Below are 27915 nucleotides of genomic sequence, written 5' to 3'. Positions count from 1 at the left end.
GAGCAGGGTTGTGATGACTGGAGGATTATTTTTGTGGTGTCAGTGTGCAGGGTCTATTGGAAGAGAGGGCTTAGGAAGTGGAAGCCAGTCTGGAAGGCTGTCACAGTGATCTGGGTGAAAGATCGAGGTTTCAGAGTTGGGTCATGGCAATAAGAAAGGAAAAATATTTGAGAAGAAATGTATTTCACAAGAGTCTGTTTTCCTGGTGTAAAATTGATGCTGAAAGAGCTCCATTAGGGATTTTATGGTTTACATTTCTTTTTTCTTTTTAAAAATACTTTTATTTATTTATTTATTTGGCTGCGCTGGGCCTTAGTTGCGGCACATGGGATCTTCATTGCGGCGTGTGGGATCTTTAGTTGCAGCATGTGGGCTCTTAGTTGTGGCACGCGGGATCTAGTTCCCTGACCAGGGATTGAACCCGGGCCCCCTGCACTGGGAGCACAGAGTCAACTACTAGACCACCAGGGAAGTCCCCGGTTTACATTTCTAATGTTTGAAATAACTACAAGGAATTTTACCAGGTTAGCTTGTCCATTCCTTTACTTAGACATCCAGAGCATCTATGGACATGTAATCTTACCAATATGTATTAATTTGAAAAATGTTTATTTGGTAAACTAGTCTTAATCTTTGTTAATTTGTTTGAATTACTATTCTGCCTAGAAGTAGTTTACCACTGTTTTTACTCAAGTATTTATGACATTCTGTAGCAAAATTTTAAATAATTGTATAGTTGCAAACATTTCTGGATCCCTTTTTGTTTTTCAGTTAAACATTCTTATCTTCCACGAAAACATGATGCAAAGGTCAATGACTTCAACATCTCTCCCAGGAGAAAACAGAAAAAAAGGGTATTTTTTAAGATTTTCTTGAATGTGACAGTTTGGTCCCTATGTCACTGTTTCATATCTTGTGTTTCTATCATAACTGTCTCCATGTTTTGCATTCATTATTGACACAGCAGAGCCTTGCATAAAAGGATCTTTAAGAGTCTTGGCTGTAAGTAAAAACTTCAAGCGAAATCTTTTTGAGAAATAAATGGAGAAATTGTAGAAAAAGAAAACATTTAATTCATTTCAGTACAGGATCAGGAGTAAATATAATGGAGAATTATGATTACAGATAAATGTAAATGTTATTAAACTTCAATGAAGTAAACAAAAGTATAATATATGTAAGTTATACATAATATATATTATATATTTAATTTATTTATTTTACTAAAATATTGGGAGGAGAAGGATGAAATTAAAAGTGTTTGTTTTTTTTAATGAGGAACAACCCTTCGTTATGTTCAGAAACTGAGTCTTAAAATAGGCTTCTTTTATTCTGATGTAGCTTATAATCTGGTCTTTCAACTTTTAAGATGTGTAAATAATTTTATTAGTTTAGAATAAATTGAGTAAATCTACAGCATGAAATTAGTACCCTTCATTTTGGCATCAAAACTATGTAACTAATATTAACAAAATATTGTGAAAGTATGTTTATTAACATAATCTCAACATTGAACAATTGGGGCCCTATATAGCCTATCATTGTAATAATCATTTTTGTTTTATGTTTAAACATAAAAATAGTAAATTGGGAATTAAAAAAAACTAATATTTACCTAAATAGTTCTTTTTTTCTCATTCTGTAGTTAAAATATACACACACAGACGCACACACTTGTTTTTCCTAAAAGAAGAAATACTGTTTTTACCCTGAATATTTATTCTTAGGTCATTTTGACATATGCTCTATTAAGTTTTAATTAGATTACCAATTTGAAATCTACTCACAATTTATATTAGCTTTACTCAGATTTAAATTTTTTTAACAAGCCTGGCTTTTCCTAACGTATTTGTTAAAAATAAAAACAGAATCATCCCTTCATTAGAAATGTATTCAGAAGTTTTTGCCACCTGTAAGGGTTGTGTGAAAAATCAAAATATGTACTATATTTTTACTGATGATTAAAGAGTTCTCACCAAAAGCCTAATGCCTCTTCATTTTTGTTTGCAGAAAAGAAAGGAACCAGTTTTTCACTATTTTTGTGATACCTGTGATCGTGGTTTTAAAAATCAAGAGAAGTATGATAAACACATGTCCGAACATATGAAAGTAGGTTTTCTTAGTTGTCCTGATATTTATTTAGCAAAATGGTGTATTTGGTAGAAATTCTAAGCTTTCTTCCCTTAAAAGTTTATAGTTTTCATAGAAATGTTGTTTGATGACTTGACAAATTGGGACAGTGACCCTGGGATTTGCAGTTTGCGGGTGGCAAGCCCACTGCTTCAGGAAGTGTGAGATGGCAGTAAAAGAGAAGGGAGGTCTGGCAGCTGTTTGTATGTATGCGCCTTCTCTGCCCTGTGAGAGGCTGGGCCTCCCCTCCGGTTGCTCCGTGCGCCTCTTTCTCCTTTAAGGCTGCCCTTGACTCTTTAACCACACAGTGTAATTTGCCTTGGCCCAGCACCCTCTATGGATGGTTTAGACCTTATTAAGTACTTTTAACCAGGATATTTGAGAAGTAAAAAAGTTAAAAAGAAAGTTCTTGGTTTGGAAAAGTTCTCTTTCAGTTTGTAGGCATGCCCCTTAACTTTAGGAATTAAGAACATTTTACAACATTGCTGATGTCGTGCATTCACTCAAGTGGAGAAGTAAATGATATGCATTACTGTACTATATACTTGGAGAGTGCAGTTCTGTTTTGGAGGGATTTTTGTTTTAGGTATTCAGTGATAACACCACATAGATGGGATACTATGTAATATGACCAGAATATGTCTGTATATATAGTAGTAAGGTAAGTTTTTTATGGAAAACATTGAATAGCCTTTCTTAAAAATTCTTACAGTGCCCTGAGGTAGATTGCTCTTTTAGTGCACATGAGAAGATTGTCCAATTCCATTGGAGAAATGTAAGTTCTTTTTTTGTTTGTTTGTTTGTTACATGCTCTTTTTATTTCATTGATTTATTATCTTCATAGCTCTCTATTTACATAACCTACTAATAAGTAACATTCACAGAACACTGTACTTTGTAAGGCATTTTTACATTTACTATTCAATTTTATGCTCGTAAGCCACTGTGTAAAGTAAATAAATCTTGGCCCTATTTAACAGATTGGTGAAATGATTTGCCCAGGGTCTCAGAACTGACCCCTGCACTTGAATTTCATGATGGCAAATTCTGTTTTACTATACCATGCTGTTTCAAATTGTTTGGTGTATTCATTATTTCTCTAGCTAACTTTCTCAACTTTGGTTGGTAGGTAATTCATTTTGGTATTTAATATCAATCAAGTATTGGGTGACATTTACTTTGTAACCAAAATGATATTATGACTTTTTTCTTATCGGTAGTACTAATCTAAAGACAAGAGAAAAATTCTTTTTCCTTTAAAGGAAAAGTCATAATAAGGATAGATAAAACCTGCTTACTTAGTTTTAAAATTGTCTCTGCTAGTAAATTTACTTTTGGGTACACAGTCTCCATTATCCCCCATAATATTTGAGATTTAGTCAAAAGCATACAATACGCTTCTTGATATTCAGCAGACATTTTCCCCTTAGACGCATGCTCCTGGTATGAAGAAAATCAAGTTAGACACTCCAGAGGAGATTGCAAGATGGAGGGAAGAAAGAAGAAAGTGAGTAAAGAGTTAAGAACTAGTGAAACAATTTTCTTTTACTGTGGCAAGGCTGAGTACTTGAAAATAATGACCGTTCTGGCCCTAAGGAACAAGTTGAAAAAGGACATTTGGTCTTTTGTTATTTATTTATTTATTTATTTTAATTTTTGAATTTTATTTTATTTTAATTAATTAATTTATTTATTTTAAAAATTTTAAACTAAATTTTTTTTTTATACAGCAGGTTCTTATTAGTCATCAATGAATTTTATTTTATTTATTTTTTTATACAGCAGGTTCTTATTAGTCATCTACTTTATACACATCAGTGTATACATGTCAATCCCAATCGCCCAATTCATCACACCACCACCACCCCACCCCCGTGGCTTTCCCCGCCGGTGTCTATACGTTTGTTCTCTACATCTGTGTCTCAACTTCTGCCCTGCAAACCCGTTCATCTGTACTACTTTTCTAGACACTTTTCTAGTGTCTATACGTTTGTTCTCTACATCTGTGTCTCAACTTCTGCCCTGCAAACCGGTTCATTTGTACCACTTTTCTAGGTTCCACATACATGCGTTAACATACGGTATTTGTTTTTCTTTCTGACTGACTTCACTCTGTATGACAGCCTCTAGATGATCCATCCACGTTTCAACAAATGACCCAATTTCGTTCCTTTTTATGGTTGAGTAATATTCCATTGTATATATGTACCACATCTTCTTTATCCATTCGTCTGTCGATGGGCATTTAGGTTGCTTCCATGACCTGGCTATTGTAAATAGTGCTGCAGTGAGCATTGGGGTGCATGTGTCTTTTTGAATTATGGTTTTCTCTGGGTATATGCCCAGTAGTGGGATTGCTGGGTCATATGGTAATTCTATTTTTAGTTTTTTAAGGAACCTCCATACTGTTCTCCATAGTGGCTGTATCAATTTATATTCCCACCAACAGTGCAAGAGGGTTCCCTTTTCTCCACACCTTCTCCAGCATTTGTTGTTTGTAGATTTTCTGATGATGCCCATTCTAACTGGTGTGAGGTGATACCTCACTGTAGTTTTGATTTGCATTTCTCTAATAATTAGTGATGTTGAGCAGCTTTTCATGTGCTTCTTGGCCATCTGTATGTCTTCCTTGGAGAAATGTCTATTTAGGTCTTCTCCCCATTTTTGGATTGGGTTGTTTGTTTCTTTAATATTGAGTTGCATGAGCTGTTTATATATTTTGGAGATTAATCCTTTGTCCGTTGATTCGTTTGCAGATATTTTCTCCCATTCTGAGGGTTGTCTTTTTGTCTTGTTTATGGTTTCCTTTGCTGTGCAAAAGCTTTTAAGTTTCATTAGGTCCCATTTGTTTATTTTTGTTTTTATTTCCATTACTGTAGGAGGTGGATCAAAAAAGATCTTGCTGTGATTTATGTCAAAGAGTGTTCTTCCTATGTTTTCCTCTAAGAGTTTTATAGTGTCCAGTCTTACATTTAGGTCTCTAATCCATTTTGAGTTTATTTTTGTGTATGGTGTTAGGGACTGTTCTAATTTTATTCTTTTACATGTAGCTGTCCAGTTTTCCCAGCACCACTTATCGAAGAGACTGTCTTTTCTCCATTGTATATCCTTGCCTCCTTTGTCATAGATTAGTTGACGATAGGTGCGTGGGTTTATCTCTGGGCTTTCTATCTTGTTCTATGTTTCTGTTTTTGTGCCAGTACCATATTGTCTTGATTACTGTAGCTTTATAGTATAGTCTGAAGTCAGAGATTCTGATTCCTCCAGCTCTGTTTTTTTCCCTCAACACTGCTTTGGCTATTCAGGGTCTTTTGTGTCTCCATACAAATTTTAAGATTTTTTTTGTTCTAGTTCTGTAAAAAATGCCATTGGTAATTTGATAGGGATTGCATTGAATCTGTAGATTGCTTTGGGTAGTATAGTCATTTTCACAATATTGATTCTTCCAATCCAAGAATATGGTATATCTCTCCATCTGTTGGTATCATCTTTAATTTCTTTCATCAGTGTCTTATAGTTTTCTGCATACAGGTCTTTTGTCTCCCTAGGTAGGTTTATTCCTAGGTATTTTATTCTTTTTGTTGCAGTGGTAAATGGGAGTGTTTCCTTAATTTCTCTTTCAGATTTTTCATCATTAGTGTATAGGAATGCAAGAGATTTCTGTGCATTAATTTTGTATGCTGCAACTTTACCAAATTCATTGATTAGCTCTTGTAGTTTTCTGGTGGCATCTTTACGATTCTCTATGTATAGTATCATGTGATCTGCAGACAGTGACAGTTTTACTTCTTTTCCAATTTGTATTCCTTTTATTTCTTTTTCTTCTCTGATTGCCATGGCTAGGACTTCCAAAACTATGTTGAGTAATAGTGGTGAGAGTGGACGTCCTTGTCTTGTTGCTGATCTTAGAGGAAATGCTTTCAGTTTTTCACCATTGAGAATGATGTTTGCTGTGTGTTTGTCATATATGGCCTTTATTATGTTGAGGTAGGTTCCCTCTACGCCCACTTTCTGGAGAGTTTTTATCATAAATGGGTGTTGAATTTTGTCAAAAGCTTTTTCTGCATCTATTGAGATGATCATATGGTCTTTCTTCTTCAATTTGTTAATATGGTGTAACACATGGATTGATTTGCGTATACTGAAGAATCCTTGCATGCCTGGGATAAATCCCACTTGATCATGGTGTATGATCCTTTTAATGTGTTGTTGGGTTCTGTTTGATAGTATTTTGTTGAGGATTTGTTCATCTATATTCATCAGTGATATTGGTCTGTAATTTTCTTTTTTTGTAGTGTCTTTGTCTGGTTTTGGTATCAGGGTGATGGTGGCCTCATAGAACGAGTTTGGGAGTGTTCCTTCCTCTGCTATATTTTGGAAGAGTTTGAGAAGGATAGGGGATAGCTCTTGTCTAAATGTCTGATAGAATTCACCTGTGAAGCCATCTGGTCCTGGATTTTTGTTTGTTGGAAGATTTTTTTTTTTTTTTTTTAATTTTATTTATTTATTTATTTTTGGCTGTGCTGGGTCTTCGGTTCGTGCGAGGGCTTTCTCTAGTTGCGGCAAGTGGGGGCCACTCTTCATCGCGGTGCGGGGACCGCTCTTCATCGCGGTGCGCGGGTCTTTCACTATTGCGGCCCCTACCATTGCGGGGCACAGGCTCCAGACGCGCAGGCTCAGCAGCTGTGGCTGACGGGCCCAGCTCCTCCGTGGCATGTGGGATCTTCCCAGACCAGGGCTTGAACCCGTGTCCCCTGCATTAGCAGGCAGATTCTCAACCACTGCGCCACCAGGGAAGCCCTGTTGGAAGATTTTTAATCACAGTTTCAATTTCATTACTTGTGATTGGTCTGTTCATATTTTCTATTTCTTCCTGGTTCAGTCTTGGAAGGTTAATACCTTTCTAAGAATTTGTCCATTTCTTCCAGGTTGTCCATTTTATTGGCATGGAGTTGCTTTCAGTAGTCTCTTAGGATGCTTTGTATTTCTGCAGTGTCTGTTGTAACTTCTCCTTTTCCATTTCTAATTTTATTGATTTGAGTCCTCACCCTCTTTTTCTTGATGAGTCTGGCTAATGGTTTATCAATTTTGTTTATCTTCTCAAAGAACCAGCTTTTAGTATTATTGATCTTTGCTATTGTTTTCTTTGTTTCTATTTCATTTATTTCTGCTCTGATCTTTATGATTTCTTTCCCTCTGCTAACTTTAGGTTTTGTTTGTTCTTCTTTCTCTAGTTCCTTTAAGTGTAAGGTTAGATTGTTTATTTGAGATTTTTCTTGTTTCTTGAGGTAGGCTTGTATAGCTCTAAACTTCCCTCTTAGAACTGCTTTTGCTGCATCCCATAGGTTTTGGATCATCGTGTTTTCATTGTCATTTGTCTCTAGGTATTTTTTGATTTCTTCTTTGATTTCTTCAGTGATCTCTTGGTTATTTAGTAACGTATTGTTTAGCCTCCATGTGTTTGTATTTTTTATGTTTTTTTCCCTGTAATTCCTTTCTAATCTCATAGCGTTGTGGTCAGAAAAGATGCTTGATATGATTTCAGTTTTCTTAAATTTACTGTGGCTTGATTTGTGACTGAAGATGTGATCTATCCTGGAGAATGTTCCGTGTGCACTTGAGAAGAAAGTGTAATCTGCTGGTTTTGGATGGAATGTCCTATAAATATCAATTAAATCTATCTGGTCTATTGTGTCATTTAAAGCTTCTCTTTCCTTATTTATTTTCATTTTGGATGATCTGTCCATTGGTGTAAGTGAGGTGTTAAAGTCCCCCACTATTATTCTGTTACTGTCGATTTCCTCTTTTATAGCTATTAGCAGTTGCCTTATGTATTGAGGTGCTCCTTTGTTGGGTACATATATATTTATAATTGTTATATCTTCTTCTTGGATTGATCCCTTGATCATTATATAGTGTCCTTCCTTGTCTCTTGTAACATTCTTTATTTTAAAGTCTATTTTATATGGTATGAGTATTGGTACTCCAGCTTTCTTTTGACTTCCGTTTGCATGGAATATCTTTTTCCATCCCCTCACTTTCAGTCTGTATGTGTCCCTAGGTCTGAAGTGGGTTCTTGTAGACAGCATATAGATGGGTCTTGTTTTTGTATCCATTCAAGACACATTCAAGCCTGTGTCTTCTGGTTGGAGCATTTAATCCATTCACGCTTAAGGTAATTATCAATATGTATGTTCCTGTGGCCATTTTCTTAATTGTTTTGGGTTTGTTTTTGTAGGTCCTTTATCTTCTCTTGTGTTTCCCACTTAGAGAAGTTCCTTTAGCATTTGTTGTAGAGCTGGTTTGGTGGTGCTGAATTCTTTTAGCTTTTGCTTGTCTGTAAAGCTTTTGATTTCTCCATGGAATCTGAATGAGATTCTTGCTGAGTAGAGTAATCTTGGTTGTAGGTTCTTCCCTTTCATCACTTTAAGTATATCATGCCACTCCCTTCTGGCTTGTAGAGTTTCTGCTGAGAAATCAGCTGTTAACCTTATGGGAGTTCCCTTGTATATTATTTGTCATTTTTCCCTTGCTGCTTTCAATGATTTTTCTTTGTCTTTAATTTTTGTCAATTTGATTACTATGTGTCTCGGTGTGTTTCTCCTTGGGTTTATCCTGTATGGGACTCGCTGTGCTTCCTGGACTTGGGTGGCTATTTCCTTTCCCATGTTAGGGAAGTTTTCGACTATAATCTCTTCAAATATTTTATCTGGTCCTTTTGCTCTCTCTTCTCCTTCTGGGACCCCTGTAATGCGAATGTTGTTGCGTTTAATGTTGTCCCAGAGGTCTCTTAGGCTGTCTTCATTTCTTTTCATTCTTTTTTCTTTATTCTGTTCCGCAGCAGTGAATTCCACCATTCTGTCTTCCAGGTCACTTATCCGTTCTTCTGCCTCAGTTATTCTGCTGTTGATTCCTTCTAGTGTAGTTTTCATTTCAGTTATTGTATTGTTCATCTCTGTTTGTTTGTTCTTTAATTCTTCTAGGTCTTTGTTAAACATTTCTTGCATCTTCTCGATCTTTGCCTCCATTCTTTTTCCGAGGTCCTGAATCATCTTCACTATCATTATTTTGGATTCTTTTTCTGGAAGGTTGCCTATCTCCACTTCATTTAGTTGTTTTTCTGGGATTTTATCTTGTTCCTTCATCTGGTACATAGCCCTCTGACTTTTCATCTTGTCTGTCTTTCTGTCAATGTGGTTTTTGTTCCACAGGATGCAGGATTGTAGTTCTTCTTGCTTCTGCTGTCTGCCTTCTTGTGGATGAGGCTATCTAAGAGGCTTGTGCAGGTTTCCTGATGGGAGGCACTGGTGGTGGGTAGAGCTGACTGTTGCTCTGGTGGGCAGAGCTCAGAAAAACTTTAATCCACTTGACTGCTGATGGGTGGGGCTGAGTTCCCTTTCTGTTGGTTGTTTGGCCTGAGGTAACCCAACACTGGAGCCTACCTGGGCTCCTTGGTGGGGCTAATGACAGACCCTGGGAGGGCTCCCGCCAAGGAGTACTTCCCAGAACTTCTGCTGCCAGTGTCCTTGTCCCCACAGTGAGCCACAGCCACCCCCCGCCTCTGCAGGAGAACCTCCAACACTAGCAGGTCGGTCTGGTTCAGTCTCCTATGGGGTCACTGCTCCTTCCCCTGGGTCCTGATGGGCACACTCCTTTGTGTGTGCCCTCCAAGAGTGGAGTCTCTGTTTCCCCCAGTCCTGTCGAAGTCCTGCTATCAAATCCCACTAGCCTTCAAAGTCTGATTCTCTAGGAATTCCTCCTCCTGTTGCTGGACCCCCAGGTTGGGAAGCCTGATGTGGGGCTCAGAACCTTCACTCCAGTGGGTGGACTTCTGTGGTATAAGTGTTCTCCAGTCTGTGAGTCACCCATGCAGCAGTTACGGGATTTGATTTTACTCTGATTGCGCCCCTCCTACTGTCTCATTGTGGCTTCTCCTTTGTCTTTGGATGTGGGATATCTTTTTTGGTGAGTTCCAGTGTCCTCATGTCGATGATTGCCCAGCAACTAGTTGTGATTCTGGTGTTCTCGCAAGAGGGAGTGAGAGCACGTCCTTCTATCTGCCATCTTGGTTCAGGCCCACCCATGGAAATTTGGTCTTTTATAATGTTGCAAATATTCAACGGAAAATGACAAGTCCTAATTTTGTCGTTCTTCAGAATTGGTATATAGTGACTTAGGGAGTATCATTACTTGACGTATGATAAACACACAGCTTTTATTATTGCAGTTTTGATTCATTGCATTCCCTTATAATGTTGGTACTAGGGAATAGGACTGTAAGCTATATTATATGAGGCTATATGAATGTAGCTTTTGGTAGACAGAATAGGAACTCTTCATAAATAACTGATGTCATAATGGGACGTTGCTCTTTGAGGGGAGCCACTACATGCCCCCTCTGTTAAATGTTCAATACTGAGGCAGTGATGGGTGGGTGCTATTTAAAAAAAAATGTATAATACTTTGCTATGTTTATTGTTTTGATTACTTTTAAAAAGTTGTTGAATGATTGGAGTGTGCTAGGCAGAGGGAGTACAGCAGTGACAAGATACACACGTGCCTGCCCTTATCCATAAAAAGATGAGAAATGTTTTCCTGTAATTAAAGTCTAAGAAATTTGAGACTTACCATGTGACTTGTAGCTTTATACTTATTAGGGAAGAAAGCTTAATAGATGTCTAGCTAGAATCTACCAATGAAAAATCCCATGAGGATGCTGTTGTCTCAGGATAGGACCGGGATACCTCATCCTGAAACAGAAGACCAAGTCAGAGCTATTAGGATGGTCAGCAGCACTTTTAAGTCAATAGCTGTTTTTCTGGAATTAAAAAATGAGGAGAGCCTCAGATAGGAAGAGTTACCCTCAAAGGTCAAGAAAGATGCTTAAAAACTTTTAACCAGCAGGTTAAAGTTGTACTTCGTTCAACTTAAAGTTTTCAGCTTAAAGCCCCTGTATGTGTGTATATGAAGAACGGTGTGAAATGTTGCACTGTTATGTGAGAGAGTTAGTTACTGCCCTTTAAAGCTTGAAAGGTAATTCTGAGGAAAACCAGCATAAAGATAAAGATTTAGAACCAACCGAGAACAAATAGAATTCAGTAAATGTGTATGTAACTATCCATTGTTAATACTCTGTAAAGAGTTGGATGAGGTTGAAGGACAATCAGAGGAATTTAATTCTTAAGCAAGTAAACCTGGGTCCAGCCAGTCAGCAGTCAACATGGACTCAATGGATTTAATAGAATTTTAAGAGCATCCTTGGCTAACAAATGTAAGAATCTAGGGTAGGAATCTAGGCCACCAGGAGTAAGGTATACTAGAATGCCTTTTCCTCTTTATCTCCTGGCAGAATCTTATTTATCTTGTAAGACCTGTGTTTTTGGGTTTTTTAAAAACATGTATTTATTTATTTATTTATTTTGGCTGCGCTGGATCTTAGTCGTGGCATGCAGACTTCTTAGTTGCCGCATACATGCGGGATCTAGTTCCCCGACCAGGGATTGAACCCAGGCCCCCAGCATTGGGAGTGCACAGTCTTACCCGCTGGACCACCAGGGAAGTCCCAAGACCTCTCTTAAGTGTCACCTGATTTGTCATTCTCTTCTTCTTCATTTCCTCTATCTCAATGCTGCCAGAGTGCTAGTCTGTAACAAGATAAGGAACTTGTACCAGAATATAAATCTATACCTTACTTCCTTCATGGAGAAAGTCTTGGTAAGAAGAAAATGTCAGCTGAACTAAATATATTTTGCTTAGGGACATAGCTGATTTATACCCTGACGTAAGTGTGTGGATTGGCTGCCAGCCCACAGACCAACCTCCCCTAAAGCATTATTCACTACTTCCTGTGTGAATACATAGCTTATTAATACAAACACAATAGCGTTTGTTGCATTATATTATAGGTGGCCCTAGTCTTAGACATCTTTGATTCTGCTGCACTTTGCATAGTACCTGGGATTTAGTATGTGGAGAATAAATATTTGTGGACTGAATTACTGTTAAATGGTGCAGTATGGGAAGAACCAGTCTTGGCATTGATAAAGAGCCTTAGCCAATTGCGTGGTCAAACTTAGAAGTCAAAGGAGTTGGGACCATGACGTGATTTGACTTAGTGAAGAATTCGAAGAAGTTCATATAAAGCTCCTTGCCTCCTCTAGGTGGCTTCTTTACAGGTACAATTTTTTTCTTCTCATGATTCCACTTCACTCTGGGTTTTTGTTTTGTTTGTTTTTTATCTGTTGGGTGTATCTTTTTCTTACTATTTTGCACAGAGGAATAATCAAAGAAGAAGAGTTAGCTCCACTTCCTGATAGTTAGTTTTTAAAGAGCTGGTGATGACAGTATTGAAGATTATGTCCTGCTAGATGGATTGGAAATTGCCTACCTGCAAAGGTTTTTCCCTGGTACTTTGCCCTGACTTTGGTCAGTTGGAAGTTGTTGCAGCTCAGTGGTGCCAGCCGCTGTTGTATATGTTTAATTCTTCTGAGGAGAATGACGATGGCTGCTGGTCAGCAATGATTGTAAAGCAACTGAGAAGTTAACTAAGTACGCTGTTTAGTCTCTCAAGTTTTGAGTTCACTTAAGGCAATAGGGAAGTTCTGAAATGAGTTCCTGATTAACCAACTTTGGTTCTTTTATATCTAACAAGTGTTTAAATTAAGTCATTATATAAACTGGGAAAGTTGGACCCACTATTAAATTAATGGTAGCCAGCTTCAGTGATTCTGTTCTACTATGTCTCTAGCTGTTATACTCTCCCACAATCCTCCACTCTACCCTCCTTCTCCGCATATAAGAGGAAGGACCTCATCTAGTCTGGAGGAGTGGGGTGTTCCTTGACAAAGGGCAGTTGAGCTGAACTTAGACCTAATTAGGAAGAAATAAGAGGAGGCAGGGGCTAGTGCACAGACAAATTGGCATGAGTATAGGAACTTGAATATAGGTAAGAGATGATAGAAGCTTTTGAAAGATGGCAGTCGTGGGGACAGAGAGAACTCGGTGGATATAGAACATAAAAATGGGCACTGTTTGGTAATTGGACAGTTGTGAGGTTGAGGAGGAAAGAGGTTTTGAGGAGATGTCCAGGTTCCTCTGTGAAAGCACCTTTGTGAAAGGTGGTGCCTGTTACTCAGACAGGGAACCCTGGAAGAGAATCAGGTTTGGAGGTGTTGATTTAGGACATCGTTGAGTATGAGGAGATTCTGAGAGAACTATTTGAAGATGTTGTGTAAGCACTGGGACTCAGACCAGACTGGCTGGAGATAGATATTTTAAAATCATGAAACCATGAATGCAGAAGATACTCCCCACAGAGAGAGGGTAGAGTGGAAAGGGAAGGTAGCCTAAAAGGGAGTTAAAACCAACAAGCCTGCTGAGCAAGAGCCAGAGAAGTAGAAGAAAACTCAGAATATGACCTGTCGTGGAAGCCAGTAGAGGGGAGGATTTCAAGAAGGAAGATGTGATTATCAGTGCAGATTGCTGTGGAAAGGTCAAATAAAACAAGAACAAAAAGTGACTGATTTTGTGACCTGTAGGGCCCCCTTGACGTGGATTCCAGATGATTGCTCCTTGGCCGTCCTTCTTGGAGTTTCCTGCCATCTGTCCCCACAGCTCTCTGCAGCTCTGACAGCCTCCCCCATGATTTTTTTTTTTTAATATTTATTTATTTATTTGGCTGCGTTGGGTCTTAGTTGCGGCAGCGGGATCTTCGTTGTGGCATATGGGATCTTCTCTTGCGGAGCGCAGGCTCTTTGTTGCTGCATGCGGGCTTCTCTCTAGTTGTGGTGCATGGGCTTTAGAGTGCACAGGCTCAGTAGTTGGAGCGCGTGGGCTCTCTAGTTGTGGCGTGTGGGCTCTAAAGTGCACAGGCTCAGTAGTTGCGGCGTGCAGGCTTAGTTGCCCCGCAGCATGTGGGATCTTAGTTCCCTGACCAGGGATCGAACCCACATCCCCTGCATTGGAAGGCGGACTCTTAACCCCTGGACCACCAGGGAAGTCCCTCCCCCGTGATTCTTAACAAGACGGATTGCAGTTGCTTTTGCCACCCTGCCCTTGGCGTATATATAGATGGTCCAACAGAAGTGTGTATCCTTTGTATTCTGCTGACTTTTTGAGACTCACAGCTTACAATAAAGAGTTTCATCTGGCACCTTTTTACCTTCCGATTTCCAGTGTCCTTTACCTCCATGCAGTTTCTGCCACTTACTTTCATGGCCACCCTGTGGATCTTATCTTCTGGACTTTCTGCCCCAGAAATTTTGAAGTTGGGCTTACTCCTCTTTGGTCATAACTTTCATTCCATCCAACTGTCTCACTGTCACCTGTACCTGGTCCCGGACTAGTTGAGGCCTCCCACCTCTTAAGCCCTTTACCTTCTTTTTCTCTCATTCCCCTTCCGTCTTTGCTTCTCTGCCAAGTTTAAGTCACTTCCACCACTCTCAGCAGCTCAGCTCCCTCATCCTATTGCCCTTCGTTACACCCACCTGGCAAAATCTCAGCTCTGGCTTAGTTGCTAAGTGTTGTTCAAGAAAACCACACAGTTGAAGTACACTCTGCAGGGGAACGCTCAGCAGTGTTGATCACACTTAAGGAATTGACTTTGACCAATGAGGTTAGGCTATTCTGTTTGTGTTTGTTTTTTTTCATGCAAAATGAAAATGAGATGCTAGTATGCATGTATTTCTTAGTTACATAGGTGACTATGTAGAATAAAATTTAAAAATAAATTTGTTAAACTGATTTTATTTTAGCCAGCTAAAATGCCAGTGAAAACAGCACCTTAGAACTGACAGTCAGGGTACTGTAATGTGGGCTTAACACATCTTTCCTGATTAATCCCACATTACTTGCTTATAGGAGTTCTTTGTTCCAGCCAGACTTGGTTTTTTTCTTTTTCATATCCCAAACAAGTTTTTTGAACTTTTAACCTCAGTTTTGATCATGCTGCTTCCAGAAAATCCTCCTTTCTCCATCCTTGAAGTTCTGCTGACTGCTTTAGTCCAACTGAAATCCTGCCAGACTGAAATTTTGGGAGTATTTTTCCTTATCTGCCTAGAGGGATATCTTGTCCCTCTTTGAATGTGGTATCCCCTCTGCCTCCTTAGTGTAGTTGCCCCTCATTATGGTCCTATTGATGAACTGTTTTGCTTATGTGTCTTTTTAAAAAAAATAAATTACAAGCTTTAGAAATGTAAGAACCATGGTTTGTGTGACTGTTTATATCCCATGGGGCCATAGGTAGAAGGGATGCTTATAAATGTTGATATATGTAAATGGGGCTTGAAAATATTTTTATTATGGGTGTAATTCTATTTTGGTATATACAAGTAAGTGGTTGGAGAAATCTTGCTGAGATTCATATTTTTAATTTATGTTTTAAACTATACCTTTGTCATTGTTAAAGAAATTGGGCAATGTTGATCTGATTAATAACTAGTTGGAGTTCAGTAATATAACTAATGGTACTTAAATTGCTGTGGTTTTGAACAATAAATTCTCACCACATAGAACAGATCATCACCAAGACAAACCAAATTGATCTGTATTTGAATGTATTACTTTCTACAGTAGCTTTCCCCATTTGAACGTGAACTCTGCCAGCTTGTGGTTTTGTGCAACAAGTGCTTTAAAGGAAAAAATTCCACTGGCTAGAGAAACTTAAGGAATATTAACATTTGAAGATGCAAACTAGCTTAGGTAGTACGTGTTTCTATAAAGTCCCTGGTAGAAGACTAGTTTGGTTTTGTAATGTAATCGAGAAATCTCAGCCACCTTTGAATTTATGTTGATGTACAATATAGCTTTGAATAACTTCCTGACAAGAGTTTAGCTTGAAATTAGAGGTAAACATTCAGTATTTGAAAAGGCAAAGATTGTTTTATATATGGCCAAGGTTACTGAAAAGAGATAGGAGTAGACTCTTGCCTTTAAGACCCTCACTGTAATGGGAGACGTAGGAAGAATATCCATAGGTGGCCATGAGAGCACAGGCAACTGAAGCGTTAATTTTTGCTGTGTGGGGATAACAGTGTCTGGTCAAGGGGTAGCTGGCGTCTTTGGAAGGCAGGGCAATCAGTTCGTTTTGCAAGACTTCTTGTGAGAGGGGTCGTGCCACCCCTCCCCCCCAATTTATTTGAAGGTGAAGTTTATTCTTTTTTAATGCATAGTTCTGACAAACATCCATAGTTGTGTTTAATTAAGAACTTTAAGCCTTTCCCCTAATAACCTGCAAAACAAGAAATCCTAGCCAAAAAAACCCGTAGTGATTCTTTCTTAATTCCTGTCCTGTCGGGTACAAATGCTGTATGATTTGGCATTAGGAAAAACGAGTGGTAGAGGTTCGTTTTCCAAAGCTCTATTTTAGAGACATTGAAACATATTTCACGGCAGATTGGGAGTCCACTAGGTGGAGTGGTTGTGTTATTTATTTTAATACTGCGGTTACCATGGCTCTGAGGAAACACTTTACAGCTGTGTCCCCAGTTCTTTCAGAATTCCAGCAGAGGGGCTGTGCTCCTAAAGAATGCTACATCTTTTTGAAGTTTGGAAAGACTTTTAAATAAAAATGCAGTAGTGTTGAAGTAGCCGTGATTCAGGGAGAATAAAGAGGGATTGTGTTTTTCTACAGAAGAGGCTTAAGGGAAAAGCCAAGGAGTGGGTGGTGATTTGAGGCTAAGGAAAGAGAAAGGTAACCAGAATGAGATGTGCTAAGATAATGGTTGGTTCCGTGTTGCCAATTTATTGACTCTGGGGCTTAAGGATTGTCACTGGAGGCTTAAGGCTCAGGCAAGGGGAAGACAAAGAGGGGGCAAGAAATGAAAGAGGGAGAAGAGAGCAAGATAAAGAGCATACGGTTTCAGGGCCAGTTCCTTTTGGGGTGTTGGGAAAAGATGGAAGTAGGGAGAAAAGTGATTTTAGCAGATAAAAATAGAGAAACCAACTGTGAAAATACCACTTGTCACAGTCTTTATAGCTTTATAACATCCATTCTCTACCAGGGGGTATTGGACTAAATTTTATTGGTATGTATTGTGCAGTGTAAGACAATTTGTGATTTTTTTCAACAGTTTTCTCTGGATTTGCGTACTTTAGAAACCTGAACTGTGTCCTTTATCAAAGATCCAGACTTTTCCTGATTCTTGTATCTCACTAGTATGTTGCTGGAAGGGGCTTCTGATTATTGTTGTATGTATAACTAGGTCTTGTGTTTCTGGTTTCCCATTTGGGGGGATAATTTGCTCTCTGGTACCCTTGTTTTCCCTAGTTTTTAGTCTCTAGGTGCTATGTAAATAAGAATGGTATAACTTTTGCAAGAAAATTTTATTAATTTAAGCACTGAAAAATAGAATCTTATAACTTTGGAAGGGATATAAAGATCCCCTACCTTTAGGAAAGTGATACTTTAGTCAGCCAGAAAGAAAAAGTGAGCTGTTTTAAAAGACTTCCACCAAAGGAGTTTCCACAACATTCTTGATGTCTCATTTAAGGAATTCTTTCTTATATCTCACCTAAAATCCACTTGCTGTAACAAACTGTTTATATTCCTTATCATTGAGAAGCATTTACATAGCTCATTGCTTATACATGAAACACTGTAGGACCAAGTCTTTATGTTTAGCATATGGCCCAACATGTTAAGAGTTGGTCTGTAACACTCAGAAGAAAAATGTTAAAGAAACACATTTTGTGTTTCTTTACCATTTTTAAGAATAAGTAAGAATAAGTGAATTTCAGAGGTGTGAAGAGTGTTGATTAGCTGTGAGTTACACGTCTAGACACTGTGGTGCCTGTGAAAGTCATCACCTTTTCCTCATCATTTCTTCTTCTGTGTAGTTTGTCTTCAGATTGAGAACAGCTGGCTGCCATCTTCTCTGTAAGACCATTTTTTGTCACTTCTCTTCCTCTTTTAAAGGCTGCAAATAGTTCCAGTTCCTTTCATCTTTCTTCAGAGGTTTTCTTTTTTCATCCTGTTAATCAGCTTTGAGTCTCTTTTGAATCCCCTCCAAGTTTTATTTTTCCTTAACATTCCTTTTCAGTTTAGAAGTACAAAACTGGATGGCAGTGCCCTGAGAGTTTCTGATCACCTTTGAGTGTCATGAGGGGATGATTTCACACTTGTACCTGTGCCAGAGTCCATTTCATATCACCTTAGATTATGTTTGCTTTCCAAAACTCTACTCGTGTGGTGCTGACTGCCTGTCAGATTTTTATCTCCTGTGACCTTGATCTTTTCCTCTTATGTTTATTTATAACTTGCACATTAATCATCTTTTATTTGTAGAGTTTATTTTTCTTGGCTGGATAGATTGCATTGCACTGTCCTCACTGAAATTCATTGCCTTCTTTTTCTGCTTACTTCACCACTTACTCAATGTCATTTCTATTCTTATCTTCCAATGTGCCCAGCCCATGGGCTTCTATTGTCTGTGCTATCCCAGTCCGTGATGCAGATGTTAAAAAAAGAAGGGGGTAGAGACAGTGTCCTCGAAATGATGGCAGAATGTGATGTGTTGATGTTTCTCGAAATTTACTCTAATGAGCAGCCAGGCTGAGTGGTAGAGGGCTGTCTGTGTTCCCCTCCTTTCGTGCCTTTTATGCTCCTCGGATCTGTTCCTCTCACCACCAAAGTTTGGTGCCTCCATCACCACACAACTGTGCTAAGGAACAAAGAAAGCTTTGTCAGAGCAATTCATCTTGCACGCTGCTGTCAGATTTAATTTTTTTCACTGCCTTGTTCATATCTTTCCCTGTTCATAACTTTCAGTGGCTCCCCAACACCACTGAATTAAAAATAAGCTTTCTCGTCTGGCATTCGAGGCACATTTTGGCCCCAGCCTCCCTTTCTGGTCTGATTGCCTGTAACTATTTCTGGTCTGATTGCCTGTAACTATTTCTGGTCTGATTGCCTGTAACTATTTCTTTAAGAATGAACCACTTGCCATTCTCTCACACTTTCTGAGGCCTTGGTTTGTCTGCATTGTTTGCTTAGAACACTCTGACCAAAAAAAAAAAAAAAAAAGGTCCCTGGCAGTCCAGTGGTTAAGACTCTGTGCTTCCACTGCATGGGGCATGGGTTCGATCCCTGGTTGATCCCACAGACCATGTGGTGCGGCCAAAAAAAAAAAAAAAGCACATGCTGATGCTTTTCCATCAGATTTTTGTCTGTTAACACCATTTAAGACCAGTGTCTTTCATGTTCCTTTCTTCGTGGATTTCTCCATCTAGATATGATCTTTCCTTTCCACCCTCCCTTATACTCCTTAGGGTGCTTATTATATTTTGTCTTTTGTTTTAACTAGTCTTTAGAAATAACCATGCTTTTCTTAACCTTCCTGGTAGACTGTAGCTTTTTTTTTAAGAACTGCCTCTTCCTCATCTTGGTAACTTTGGATATACCTCCTAGTATGTATTTGCATAAGTAGATGCATAAGAAAATACATTTTTTCCTATAGTATTTATGGGTATGTGCCAAATAAATGAACTATATATCAGTTTCAGCACATTATATGATATATTTGATTTAAATTCTATTGTAAGCTCCTTACTTGGTAACAGACTGGTAGCAGAGTTTGGACTGGCAGCTGGTTTACACTTTGAGTAGCATTGTTAGAGTCTACTTTTTCACCCTTAAAAAAATTCTAGAAGGAATTAAAAGTTTATATCAATTTACTGTATTAGTCATTAAACAAAAATTGTTAAATGCAGGAATTGCTTGATTGCATAATTAAAATTTACTCTAAAAGCCCTTTTATAATGGACTTTTATTGTTCTCTAGAAATTACCCAACTCTGGCTAATATCGAAAGGAAGAAAAAGTTAAAAATTGAAAAGGAAAAGCGAGGAGCAGTGTTGACAACGACACAGTATGGGTAAGTTCCTTAAAATTGCTTGTACCCTCAATGCTTATTTTCAATGAATGTATGTACTTATAAATAATAAAAAAGAGCATACACCCAAATCCTAAAACCTCTATACTTTCAATTCTGAAATCTGTGCTTTTGTAACTTTTTTACTTAAAAATTTTAAAATTATATTTTAAAATAAGTAGTACCCTATATTTATGTGGTTTTCAAAACGATTTACAGTAACAAGTCTTTTCTGTCTTTGTCTCCTAGCTAAACAGTTCTCCTTCCCAGAGACAACCCATTTTATCTTTCTAGAGATATTTCATCTTTATACAGCACATAGATAATAGTCTTTTTTTTCCTTTTTTGATACTATTGTACATCTTGCTTTTTTTAGCCAAATAATATACTTGGAGATTGTCCTATATTGACATATAAACAAGACTCCTCATTCTCTGAGGGTAAGAAGCATAAGAATATCCCACAGGGTCTTTTTAAAAAAAAAACAACAGTTCTCTATTGACAGACATTTAAGTTTTCACCAATCTTTTACTAATAAAAAGTTGCCATTATTGCCCTGTACATACATTTTACACATGTGCAGATATTTCTGAGCATGGATTCCTAGAAGTGGTTTTGCTGAGTCAAAAGACATGTGTATTTATAATATTGATAGCTAACTGCCAAATTCCTATCATAGAAGCTATTGTAGTTTACTCTCCCACCAGCAGTATATGAGACATCCTATTTTCCCCAATGCCTCACATTCATAGAATTTTTTCCATTTTGTTTTGTATTGAAGTGTACAACCGAATGAATTTGTATACATTCACATACCTACATACTCATGTAACTTCCACACATTAATAATATATAGAACGTCTTTACCTCACAAAGCTTTCTCTCTTAGGCCCTCCTTAGTTCCATGGCTCCCCACAAAGGTAACCTCTTTTCTGATTTCTATCATCATAAATGTATTTTACCTGTTCTTAGAACCTTGTGTAAGTGGAAACATATAGTACTGATGTGTCTTCTTTAGTGTATAGTTTCTGTGGCTCAAAATTATCTTGTGAGATTCATCTGTATTGTTGTGTATAGCTGTAAATCCATTCCTATTGCTATATAGAACTTAAGTGTGAGAATATATATTCATTCTACTATTGGTCATTTGGGTTGTTTCCAATTTGGGCTATTATGAATAAAGCTGCTATGAACATTCTTTTAAGTGTCTTTTGTGGACATAAGTACTTGTTTCTTGTTTACATTGGCCACACACACACACACACACACACACACACACACACACACTAGGTCATACTAGATATTTAGTTATAATAGATACAGTCAAACAGTTTTCCAAAACACTTGTACTAATTTATACTCCTACTGACTCTGCATCTAATTGCTGTGTGTCCTGGTCAATGTATAGTATTGTTATACCTTTTCCTCATGTTATACCATTTCCCTCATGACTAACGATGTTGGACATCTTTTTATATGCTTATCCGTCATGTCAATATTCTCTTGTGAAGTGCCAGCTCAAGTCTTTGACCACTTTTTTTTTTTTAAAGGGTTTTTTTAAAATTATGTGTAACATAGACAAAATTATTTAAGTCAATAAATTGTTAAGGAATTTCATGTATTCTGATTCGTTCCACTGCCAATCACCTTAGTTCCTCCAAACTCATAATCTTCAAGATAAAATAGCCCTTCAAGAAGAAGTTGTCATGTTAGCCCACAATTCTTTTAGTTGGGCTTCTTTGATCTCCAGTGGAATATGGACACACTTCAAAATTCCACACCTGTAATCTTTGGGATCCAGTTTCCTCAAGCGATTTACTTTAGGACCGTGTTTAGGGTCAGGAGATGGATCTGCTTGGTTCTGAATTTGACATCCTCTAAAAATGTGTTAGGTTCAAATCATATTCACTCCTAAGCCATCACACCCTAGAACAGTACAGATCATTGGGATCTGCCAGTACCTTTTTAAAATCCAGACACTGTGTTCAAGATAAAAGCCTAAAAAAAGAAGCCATCTTTGTTTCATGTCAACATTAAAATTAGAGTACTAAATCAATACAGCTGATAATTTAAAAGCTTAAGATATGAGGGAAATTATCAGCTCTATAGTCCTGGAAGCAATCTTTATGTTTATCAATACACCCCCATCACTTGATTCTCTTTTAGGTATCATGTTCCTTCTTACCTGTATCAAAACTCATACTGAACAATGAGTTCTGGGTTGCAAAAGAGGATTTATTTTTGCCCCTGTCTGGAAGTCTTTGTCCACAAATTAAACAAAAACAAACACAAATGCTATTGACCACTTTTTAATTGGGTTGCTTTTCTTGATTAGTAGGAGTTATTTACTTAGATACAAATCCTTTTTTGCATAGAGTATAGGTAGCGCAGATATATATAGTCTTACAATTTGTGGCTTGCCTTTTTACCCTTAATAGGTGTCTTTTTTTTTTTTCTCCATATGATAGTCTTAACTGCTCAGATATCTGGGGTCAGCTGGGGGTTATCTGGTGATCTTGACAAGGCTTAGTCACAGCTGGGGGTTGGTTAGCTGATGGTTGGGATGCCTATATAGTTACTATTCGTGGCACTCTTCGTTCTTTAGCGTAGATCCATCTTTCCATCTGATACCATTTTCCTTTTGCCTAAAAGACTTCCTATAACATTTCTTATAGTGAGGGTCTGCTGGAGATGACTTCTTTCAGCTTTGTGTGTCTGAAAAGATCTTTATTTTACCTTCCTATTGGAAAGATTTTTGCTAGATACATAATTCTAGCTTAACAGTTTTCTAAAAATTTTATAGTACTTTAAAGATGTTGCCCCATTGTTTTCTTATTTGCATTGTTTCCAAGAGAAATCTGCTGTCATCATTTTGTTCCTCTACATAAAATACCTTTTATCTCTGACTGCTTTTAAGATTTTCTCTTTTTCACTAGCTTTGAGCAATTTGATTATTATGTGCCTTGGTATTATTTTCTTACTTTGTTTTATTGTCCATTGAGAGTATATGTAATGAACCTTTTTTTTAAAATGGTCTTTGTTTTCCTATGCATAGTTTACATAAGCATGTGCTCACATAAGTATTTGTTTTCCTCCTAAGAGTAGTAATTGCTGTGGTTTGAGAGGGCGCTTGATCTGAGCTAGCTGTGAAATTGTGCTTGGTCTATGATCTTTAAGTTTATCCTCCTGTAATGTGAAGAGAATAATACCTGTCTAATCTATTTCAAGGAGTTACCATGAAGTTTAAACAAGAAACGAGGTAGCATATTTGTAAAAGCATCAGAAACTTTAAGACTACTTACAATTAACAAGATAAGAGTTAATGCACTTTGTAAAGTCTAAGGAACATTTTATCTTAATGTATAATAGGAATGAAAGAATGCTGCCAATTAAATTCACTTGCTGTTGATTGTACAACATAGCCCAGTTTCAGAGGGATTACATTATGGGAGGAAATGTGCAATTTAGAATTGATAAAGTATGGTATATTGTGGTATGTTATCCTTTTAAAGTTCTACTTTGGAAGCCATTGAATTTATTTTTTTCTGGTCTCTAATGTACTAGGTGACAGGTGATTTATTTGACGGCTAAGTTTCTTTTGCATTCAGTAATCTTTTTCAAATTTTTCTTGAAAGGTCAGTGCCTTTTATATTAAGAATTGCATTTTTCTTACTCCAGCAAGATGAAGGGGATGGCCAGACATTCACAGATGGCAAAAATCAGAAGTCCTGGCAAACGTCACAAATGGAAAAATGGTCGTGCTGGACAGAGAGCAGCCATTGGGTCAGGCAATCCCTTGTGTGATTCAAAGCCTGAAAGTACACCCGAGGCAAATTCAGACCCTTTGGGTGTTTTGGTAAACACCGATTCCGGTAAGCTAAATAAGAAAACACCGTGTTTTTAAGAGTATAGCCAATGATGCAGAAATTGATTCTTCACATCCTTGTTTGGGGAGAGTTTAATGGCAAAAATGTAAAAAGGTAGAATGATGCTTTTGTTCTTAATAGGAGTGTTTTGTCAAAAACCTTGTTTAAAGAAATTTTTTCTGAATCTTGGGAATGAATGCATGAGGCAGGCAGAATGTGGGAAAAAGATTATATTTATTGGATAATTTCCTTAGTATCATATAATCTTGGAAATTTTCTTAAGATTATTTTGAATGTATAGATGTTGTGGATTCAGATTTGCACCATTATGTGAATTTTCCCACCTAGAAAGCAGGAATTCCAATGAAAGCCAGTATTTATGCTGCTCAGCATGAACATGGTCTCTTTGGGTAAATAATATTAATTCCATATATTTAAATAATACTGTTCTTCCTCAGAGCATAGAATATATTTATGTGTGTTTATTGTTTTTTCTTAAATTCCTTCTAGAATTTAAGAGATAAGTTTACTCTTGCTTATAAGTTGAGAAATTAAAGGACCAAAATGTTGCTGTCACAGAAAGATACGGCTAAGGCTTCATTTCTCTTCTGAAAAATAAAAATGTTTATGTAAATATTTTACCACCTTTCCTTCCAATAACGATGTGAGGCTTTATCCAGTTGCTAGTGATTCTTCTTTTGCAAAGGGGTGTTATTGATGTTACATTGCAGGTTTGCTAGCAGGCTCTGCTCAGCTTGGGGGAAAGCAGCTTCTACGACAATCACAGATTATGTTATAAATTTATTTATTTATTTTTGGCTGTGTTGAGTCTTCGTTGCTGCATGCAGGCTTTCTCTAGTTGCAGCGAGCAGGGGCTACTCTTCGTTGCGGTGTGCGGGCTTCTCATTATGGTGGCTTCTCTTTGTTGTAGAGCACGGGCTCTAGGCACGCGGGCTTCAGTAGTTGTGACTTGCGGGCTCTAGAGCTCAGGCTCAGTAGCTGTGGCGCACGGGCTTAGTTGCTCCGCCACATGTGGAATCTTCCCAGACGAGGGATCGAACCCATGTCCCCTGCACTGGCAGGCGATTCTTAACCACTGCGCCACCAGGGAAGCCCCGTGGCAGATGACTGAATTTATGGATGGGAAGAAACAGGGGGATAACTACTGCATTGATTAAATCAGGATGGAAAAGATCTTGGCATAAGGGAATGTTGGGCTAAGAGTGACAAGATACAGTTTAGTAGGAATAATAATAATAAATTATTTTAACACCAACTAACACTTACTGAGTAAGGTATTGGGTTGGCCAAAAAGTTCGTTGGGGTTTTTCTGTAACATCTTACAGAAAAACCCCAACGAACTTTTTGGCCAACCCAATACTTACTGTGCTCTAAATGCTTTGTATATATTAGCTCTTTTCCTCCTGACAACGTTTTACGTATGTACAGATGCTACTTCCATTTTCGAACCAAGGAACTTAGAGTGAGCAATTTACCTTAGTCATGCTGCTAGTTAATGGCAGAGCCAGAATGAGAACTTAGGTGTCTAACTCCTAGTATACTGTACTACCTCTACACGTGAAGTCTGCATTTGGCCAAAAAAATATTGTAGGAGTCTAGGATAGTTGAGATGTGGGAGAGAGTTTTAAAAAGGCATCTTCTTATCCTTGCTGCTAGCAAGGCAAAGACAGAAGACATTTTGGGCCAGGGCTGAATTTACTCTTGGGCACTGATTTTTTTTCCTTCAAAAAATGTTGGATAGAGCCCACATACTTCTTCAAACTTACAGTTTGTGACCTTGATGATGAAATACAATCTGTACCTAAATACAAACTTCCGTGTCGTTAAAATACTCGAAACACAAATGTGAAGACTACTGTTATAAACAGTGTTACTAATTTGAAAATTACATAATTCTTCCCTTTATGCAGTTTTCTAAATGAACATTTGAAGGATTCTGTAATGCTGAATACTCTGTTTTTGCATTGTTAGCTTTGGTTGGGTAATTCTGTTTTCTCATTTTTAAAGAAGTGTTTCAGTGTGTCAATCTGGTGAAACACTAACAAAAAGATGAGTATATCTTGCCTCTATTTGTATCTAGATCTTCAAGAGACACCTTAGACCTGAGAAACAATAGTTAAATGCCTTTCATCCTCATGGTAGAAAGCATTCAGTCAGATCTAGGAGCAGTTGAATGAGAGTAGCAAGTAATTTTGTTTTGGCTTAATGTTGAAACTCTTACCTATTCTGAAGGTCAGAGATGAAAGTGTAAGTCTTGAATATAAAAATCCTAAAAGTAAGCTGTAAATTTATAATATTGTTCTTTGAGGAAATCAAAATACCCACAATCAAATTATGGTAGCTTAATTTTGTAGGAAAGATTCCGTTTAAATTTATGTTATTCTTGAAATAACATAAATCCCAGAAATCCTGGGATTTCTTCTGGACTTTCACATTTTCCAAATCAATGTTTCAGAGTGTTGGTTTTTCAACTTTCCACTCCAGGTATAGCTACAGAAAACCGTATGTACCATTTTTTCACATGCCCTAGATATTCTCAGCTTCTCGACTTTCCAGTTTATCAGTTTTACCTTGTTTGGAGGCAGCTTCCTTCACATGGGCCAGAGCCGGCCAACCTTCATTAAGATCTAGTTGTGCTTGTTATTCAAGTTGTCGGTGGTAGGGCAGCATTGTGACAACGTGGCCCTATTCATGCTCCAATGTGGCAGTTGACACTTTTCAGCACTAAGCTCACTTTAAAAATGAAGATCCCAATTTCTTTTATTTTTTTCCTTTTTTGGGCTTAGAACCTATCTAGACAGCAGCATTCACATTTAGACAAGATAGTAGTTATTGAGAACCTCTATAAACCTCATGTCATGTTTAGAAAATCACACTTGAGCCCGCCTTTTTTTGATGGTAGTTGGTAGTATGTGAACCCTCATTAATTGTGCAGATGCTTTATTTATTTATTTTTAAAGATGGAGAATTTTTAAATTAAGTTAATTAATTAATTTATTTTTGGCTGCATTGGGTCCCTGCTGCTGCGTGTGGTCTTTCTCTAGTTGTGGTGAGCAGAGGCTACTCTTCGTTGCTGTGCGCAGGCTTCTCATTGCGGTGGCTTTTCTTGTTGCGGAGCACAGGCTCCAGGCGCACGGGCTTCAGTAGTTGTGGCGCATGGGCCCAGCTGCTCCACGGCATGTGGGATCCTCCCGGACCAGGGATTGAACCCATGTCCCCTGCACTGGCAGGTGGACTCTTAACCACTGTGCCACCAGGGAAGTCCCTGTGCAGATGCTTTAAATTGAGAATTGACATTGTTTCAAAAGGAAAGCCTGTCATTTGCAGTCTCTCAACTTATGAGTTTTGAGTATGGCCTGTTGTCACTAGATATACTTGGTGGTGCTCTGCTCTTGTTTAAATACAGCATGTTCTATGGCTTTCCTGGCCCGTGGTTTTAACAAGTATTGTCTGGGCTAGAAGGAAAGGAGCTGATCAGTAATGTGTCCTTGAGCATCACTGACTACAGTGCCTCAGTGTCCACAAAACAGAAAGGATCCAGTTTGTTAGTCATTCATTATAACAAATATAGCTATTGTCATAGAACACTGGGACATCAGTCTAACTATGCATCGAGGTAAGCTAGATGGCTTCTGTTGTTAAAAAGGTAGGCATTCAAGTAAGAAAGTAAGTTGGCCTAGCACATCAGAAATCATGAATTCCCAATGTTAAATACCTGGTTTTGAGGTTTGGAAACTGTAAACCAAAGTTCCCATTTTTTTAGAGTGACTTTTTCAATATATAGCTTTTTCTTTGTGAGAATTTATAAATCATCTTGGGGTTACAGCATATACTTGTGCTTTGTTCCATAAAGGCAATAGGAAATAGTAGTGGGAGAGGAGGGTGGCACAAATAAAAAAATAAGTTGTAGAAAGAAGCCAGATGAGAAGCTTTTTCTAATGTTTAGAGTTGGGTAAGACATTCAAAGGGCAGTTTGTTTTTTTTCATTTCAGTAGGGATTTACTGAGGTCCTACATTTTGCTTGCCCAGCCC

At 37.9% G+C, this 27915-nt stretch overlaps 1 protein-coding gene and 1 non-coding gene across 2 annotated transcripts in view; one reads left to right on the top strand and one right to left on the bottom strand.

The window, feature by feature from the left end:
- Positions 1-27915, top strand: part of NUFIP1 (nuclear FMR1 interacting protein 1) — a 46699-nt gene that overhangs the window by 1940 nt on the left and 16844 nt on the right. Inside the window, exons 2-7 of the mRNA XM_007186815.2 lie at positions 772-854; positions 2011-2109; positions 2843-2905; positions 3561-3637; positions 19907-19999; positions 23675-23868. Of these exons, the coding sequence (XP_007186877.2) occupies positions 772-854; positions 2011-2109; positions 2843-2905; positions 3561-3637; positions 19907-19999; positions 23675-23868 (609 nt within the window). The remainder of the gene's footprint in view (positions 1-771; positions 855-2010; positions 2110-2842; positions 2906-3560; positions 3638-19906; positions 20000-23674; positions 23869-27915) is intronic.
- Positions 22167-22293, bottom strand: LOC114238493 (small nucleolar RNA SNORA40). The gene has a single exon (XR_003623840.1). It is a non-coding gene; the product is annotated as a small nucleolar RNA SNORA40 (small nucleolar RNA).

Source organism: Balaenoptera acutorostrata, chromosome 18 (genome assembly GCF_949987535.1).
Source record: "Balaenoptera acutorostrata chromosome 18, mBalAcu1.1, whole genome shotgun sequence".
Lineage (NCBI taxonomy): Eukaryota > Metazoa > Chordata > Mammalia > Artiodactyla > Balaenopteridae > Balaenoptera > Balaenoptera acutorostrata.
The sequence above is the reverse complement of the archived record's forward strand: the minus strand, read 5'-3'. Positions and strand labels throughout refer to the sequence as shown.